Raw genomic sequence first — 6,285 nt, forward strand, 5'->3', positions numbered from 1 at the left:
ATTTAGAGCCACCAGTTAACCTAACCTGCATGTCTTTGGACTGTGGGGGAAACCGGAGCACCCGGAGGAAACCCATGCGGACACGGGGAGAACACACAAACTCCGCACAGAAAGGCCCTCGCCGGCTACGGGGCTCAAACCTGGACCTTCTTGCTGTGAGGCGACAGCGCTAACCACTACACCACCGTGCCGCCCGTTGTTGTTCTTCTACTTGAATAATTGTACTTTGTTATAGCGCTTAAGTACTACTTTGGAAGACTTGTACTTTACCCAAGTATTATTAAAAGTGATTATTTGTAACTTATGCAGGCAAATTTACGAGAGGAAAAAAAACACTTTTTATTCCTTACATTTTCATTATGACTTTTAAAGTACTCATTAAAATATCAACTGCCAAGAGATTTTTTAAATTATTTTTTTCTCTTGTCCAGCTGTTATCAGTCAGTTGTTTTTCATTCTGTAAAAATTATATGCTTTTTAGGACATCTAATCAAATTCAGATTAGTGTCAAATGAAACTGCACACATCTGTACCAAGGAGCTTCAGTTCTGTGAACCTCTATAGTGCCATCTCGAAGCTCTCACTACCAGTTTCTTCAGTGGTAGAAGATTTCAAGGCATTTCAAGGTCAGAGCTGTTACCACATGACAATAGGCCAAAGACACCATAGTCCATAAAGCAGGAGAAGCAATCAAGTATGGCACAAGATGCAATTACAGAAGCAGTAGAAAGTTTGAGGCACCAGGAAGTGGTCAGCACTGTGTGTAGAGGGCAACTAGGTTTGGGCAACTATGAAATTCTGCAGTGGATTAAAGCCCAGGCCAAAACCAAAAGGGATCTCATAGTACAGGAAGTGAGGAGAGAAGAAGAGAAAGAGAGAAGGGTGAAAGTAGTTTCAATGGCAAAACAAGGCAACTGGACCAGCTCGGAGGCAGCCATGGAATGGAAGCTGACCTGGAAACATCTCTGGACCATGGGCCAAGGCAAGCTGAGTTTTCTCTTGAGACCTTTTACAAACCTTCTTCCATCACCAGCAAACCTGAAGCTGTGGGGTTTGGAAGCCGATACTGCAAGCAAGCTGTGCACAACACCATCTTGTACACTAAACCAGGGGTTCTCAACCTTTTCTGCTTTGAGGCCCACCTATTCATACTTGTAACGAATCAGGGCCCATCAAAAAAGATCCCCAATTATTTTGGCTCATCTATTCTATTAGAATCTAATAATCTATTGTAAAGTGTTTTAATGGGATGCAACATCACTCCCTGTTACAGCTGGGTGCCCAGGAATTAAATAAATGCAATAAAAACAAACTGTAGGTTTGTTTTATTTAAAACTGGATGTGCCAAAAGTCATCATAAAACCACACATGCAGGGCATTCTCAGTCAAAAAGGATTAATGATCCAAAAGTGGAGTCTGGTCCATTAACACAAGAATTTATTGCCATGTTTATATCCAGCAACCAAGCAAGTTATTAAAACCAAGAAGTACACTCAAAAGAAGTGGGTATAGAAACCACTCAATGGGATAGAGCCTTATATGTGAACAAAGGATTTTTCATACGAGTTGGAAAATTATCCATCCATTAAGTTCCTCAACATCTCAAACTACCTGGTGCTGCAGGCATCGTTCTGCAGAGACAAACAGATGAAAACCTGGAAGAGCATGGAGGCGGACAACTTTTTATATGCGGCTGGAAGATCTGGGGTTCAGGACACAAGATAGACAGCAGCAGACAAATCTAAGTGCAGGAAGAGTGCTTATTAGCAGGTGTGATATTTACAAAGACAAAACACAAATGAAAGCAAAACAGAAAGCAGAATCATAAAGCAGAGTATTTAAACAGTGTTATAAACATGATTGCACCACGAGCTGGCCTAATGGTTAGCGTGTCCACCACCTGACCAGGAGATTGTGAGTTCTACTTGTGGTTGGGTCATACGAAAGACCATTATCAAAATGGTACCTACTGCCATCTGGCAAGGTGCCGCAGTACAGATGCAAGTGGGGAGTCAAACTCTCGTGGTTACCAGAGGACCTAACCCTAGACGAAGGGTTGAGGGCTACAGAAGCAGAGATCGATGCCACCCAATGCACTTTAAGGGCCTGGTTAGTACTGGGATAGGAGACTACCTGGGAAGACCAGGTCCTGGCACGGGAAAAACTTTACTATAAATATGGCTAGAAACAAACGTGACAGTGATAATGATAATACTTTCCAAAGTCTCTGTGAAAACAGCATAAGCATGCGTGTGTTGATTGTGCTCAAATCACCATCAGGTGTTTCCCATAACAAGTGGGTCCCAAGAGCGTGCACAATGCGCTTCATGAGCACACGTGGCCGCTCGAGCTGCACCAGGCTCAAGCGTGCAAAGGCATGACAGTCAAGTTTGCCTGCTGTGTGACCACAACTTTTAGCTCACCTGTACATCACCATGCATCGCCACCAAAATGCCTGATTTTCATCGATAACCAATCGCAAAGCATTGCGAGCTGTAGTGTGACCGTGGCTTAATGAGGCAGATGCGATATTGGATGCAACCCAGCAATTATACCCTACTATGAGTAAAAATTAGATTCAACTTGAAAAAACAATTGTGGTCCACTAGATGGTGCTTCATGGCCCACTAATGGGCCGCGGCCCAGTGGTTGAAAAACACTGCACTAAACCACATCCTCTGTGCATGTCCTAAGGCTTTGAGGGAAGGCCAGAACCATTGGAGGCATGACGTGGTCTTGGACCAGATAGCCAAGTGGACAGACTGGGAGAGGCTTAAGGCAAATCAGTCAAAGACCCAAACACCGCCAGCTGTGCAGTTCGGCAGTTCGTAGCAGAAGGTCAGTACAGATCAACAAAGGAAGCAGTATATCAGAGGACTATTTCCATCTTGTCCACAGCTACAGACTGGGAGCTTCAGGTTGATTTCAAGAAGAAGTTGGTATTCCCTTCAGAGGTGGCAGTCATGACTTTGTCACCTGATATGCTGTTGGTATCAAGGAAAACCAAGTCCATGTATATTGTGAAACTGACAATCCCATGGAAAGACCGACTTGATACAGCACACCAAATAGCCTGCCAAGTATAGTGACAAGAGCCAATTGAAGTAGATGAAAGCCAATGAAGTAGAAGACTGAGACTTTTGGGCTTTCATTTGATTAGATGTTTGCCTCCGTATTTCTACATGTAATTGAGCATGATTTTGACATAGTACCCATACCCGAATCTTTTTCTCTGAACCATTTATACTCCTATATTTATATTTGAATTAGTGCAAGACCAGGATGTGAATGTGAATGTTATTTTTCTGCATTCTTGGTTTTGCTGATTAGAAACATTTCATGACGTCTTGGTATTTTGCTTTGTGTTCTTGGAAATCTATTCTGTTGTCTGCGCCTTTGCTCAATGAGCCTTGATGTAGGATACCAGGCTTCTCAAAGAAGACCCAGAAACATCTGAAGCATGTTAAAATTTGAGATACACTACTGAACTTTGAATCCTATGTAACTCAACACTAATGTAACTCAAATAAGACGAGAATCTGTTTTTTACTATCTTGTTTAAAAGCAAGATGCATTTGTCTGGGAGTCTTTAACATATCTGCGGAATATTTAGACCAAGTTGAATAATTTCTAGTTAGAAATAAAGCCAGGCTTCACTGTGCGTATCACTGTATTAACCTGTCTCCTGCTGCCTTTTCTTTCTTTCTTTCTTTCTTTTTCCCACCACAGGTATACCTGAGCAGTTTACCATCCCCATGTTCAACTTTTATAAAAGTATTGGAGAGCTGCAGATGATACAAGAGGAACATGCTCTCCTCACAGCCATCACTATCTTGTCCCCAGGTGTGTAATTGCCTGTGGAACAATTACCTAGTGAGTCATTAATGGCTGAGCTTAAATTTCTTCTTTCTCCAGCCACATTATCTCATCAACAGGTTAATAATGTTCCATATATTTCAGTTTGTGGAACAATGCTGGAGAAATATCCCTCTCAATTATTTGTTGTTTTATGGTTTCATAAGAGTTCTTAAACTTTATATTGCTACATATTTTATATGGCTAGTTAGTTGCAAACTCTCGCGATTACCAGAGGACCAGCCCCCCACTGTAACCCTAGTTATGTAATAGGCGAGAGGCCGAGGGCTACAGAAACAGAGATTGGTGCCACCTAATGTGCCATACGGTGCGGGAAGAACTTTAGACTTTTAGGTGCATTGTAAAAACATAAAATGTGTTCGATATACACGTTATAAAGCAAAGTTAAACATTATGAGACTATTTATTTTAATAGTTAATGATAAATGAAGGGAAGATATTCAAACCCTTTTTTCCTTATTTACCCCCTTTCCTTATTATTTAGCCCGGAGTAACCTAAAAAACTAATGTAACCATATTCCTAGAATAAGTTTGATCTCAAGAAACCTGCATGCAGAGACTCTGATTTATCATCATGCACAGTAACGTTTGGTAGGCTATCAAAGTAACTGAGCTGTTTGAGAAACATTATATTTGCTATTGTAGTGTGTCATTGATTTTAAGTACCATAGATCCGTGTGTGTCCTATTTTTTAATTAAATATCTGCTCCTGTGTGGCGGCACGGTGGTGTAGTGGTTAGCACTGTCACCTCACAGCAAGAAGGTCTGGGTTCGAGCCCCGTGGCCGGCGAGGGCCTTTCTGTGTGGAGTTTGCATGTTCTCCCCGTGTCCGCGTGGGTTTCCTCCGGGTGCTCCGGTTTCCCCCACAGTCCAAAGACATGCAGGTTAGGTTAACTGGTGACTCTAAATTGACCGTAGGTGTGAATGTGAGTGTGAATGGTTGTCTGTGTCTACCGTATGTGTCAGCCCTGTGATGACCTGGCGACTTGTCCAGGGTGTACCCCGCCTTTCGCCCGTAGTCAGCTGGGATAGGCTCCAGCTTGCCTGCGACCCTGTAGAACAGGATAAAGCAGCTACAGATAATGAGATGAGATGAGATCTGCTCCTGTCTGAAATAGTTATCAGGCTATAATGATGCAAAAACCATACAGTTAGTCCTGGGTTCTAAGACTGTCTAAAATAAATGCAAAAATGAGAACTGGTGAAATAATACCCAGCTAATATACAGTGTTCAGTGATTTATACTTTTTCCATCACTATCTGTGTACATTACATACAGTGCTTTGCATAAATTTTCACCCCAGAACAGTTCCACATTTGATAGAGTTACAAGCTAGAACTGAACTGGCCTGAGTTTCCCAAAAGCATAGTAGTACAAGGATCATCGTTAAATGGTAGAGCGAGCAACACAATGAACACTCTCTCTCCTAGTTAAGATGCTCTTAGTGTTAAGAGGCTTTTAGGAAACCCACCCCTGGATGGTTTGAAAGATCTCATCTCATTATCTCTAGCCGCTTTATCCTGTTCTACAGGGTCGCAGGCAAGCTGGAGCCTATCCCAGCTGACTACGGGCGAAAGGCGGGGTACACCCTGGACAAGTCGCCAGGTCATCACAGGGCTGACACATAGACACAGACAACCATTCACACTCACATTCACACCTACGGTCAATTTAGAGTCACCAGTTAACCTAACCTGCATGTCTTTGGACTGTGGGGGAAACCGGAGCACCCGGAGGAAACCCACGCGGACACGGGGAGAACATGCAAACTCCGCACAGAAAGGCCCTCGCCGGCCACGGGGCTCGAACCCGGACCTTCTTGCTGTGAGGCGACAGTGCCTAACCACTACACCACCGTGCCGCCCTGGTTTGAAAGATGAAAATCATATTATGATTGAGGCAAGACTTCAGTGAGGTAGAGTCCTGACACTGTTTTTGTTCTGGTAGACCGGCCCTATATTAGGGACCAGCAGACTGTGGAGCAACTCCAGGAAGCCATGCTAGAGGTGCTGAGAAAGGTCTGCAAGCTAAAGCACCCTCAGGAGCCACAGCATTTTGCCCGATTGCTCGGCCGACTGACCGAGCTGCGCACTCTGCATCACCACCATGCTGAGATGCTGGAGTCATGGCGAACGAGTGACCACAAGTTTAACCCGCTGCTTTGTGAGATCTGGGATGTACAGTGACTGCAAAGAGTCAAAAAAACTCTGCAAATTCAAAAACTTTTAATATGCTGCCAAAGATAGGGTTTTATTTCCTGGGAGTTAAGCTGGGAAATGGGAGAAAAAAGTGTGTTCTCAAGACTATCGTTAAATATTGAATGTAATAAATATTCTATCTGGTCATCTGTCACTAAAATGCTTAAGGAATAAGATATGCATGATATAATTCAAAATAAATATGATTGT

General features: G+C 43.1%; 1 protein-coding gene across 1 annotated transcript in view; it reads left to right on the forward strand.

The window, feature by feature from the left end:
• nr1h4 (nuclear receptor subfamily 1, group H, member 4) overlaps positions 1–6,063 on the forward strand; it is a 35,229-nt gene extending 29,166 nt beyond the window's left edge. Inside the window, exons 8-9 of the mRNA XM_060922929.1 lie at positions 3,730–3,843; positions 5,825–6,063. Of these exons, the coding sequence (XP_060778912.1) occupies positions 3,730–3,843; positions 5,825–6,063 (353 nt within the window). The remainder of the gene's footprint in view (positions 1–3,729; positions 3,844–5,824) is intronic.
• Positions 6,064–6,285: the final 222 nt, after the last annotated feature.

This window comes from Neoarius graeffei, chromosome 6 (genome assembly GCF_027579695.1).
Source record: "Neoarius graeffei isolate fNeoGra1 chromosome 6, fNeoGra1.pri, whole genome shotgun sequence".
In the NCBI taxonomy this organism is placed as follows: domain Eukaryota; kingdom Metazoa; phylum Chordata; class Actinopteri; order Siluriformes; family Ariidae; genus Neoarius; species Neoarius graeffei.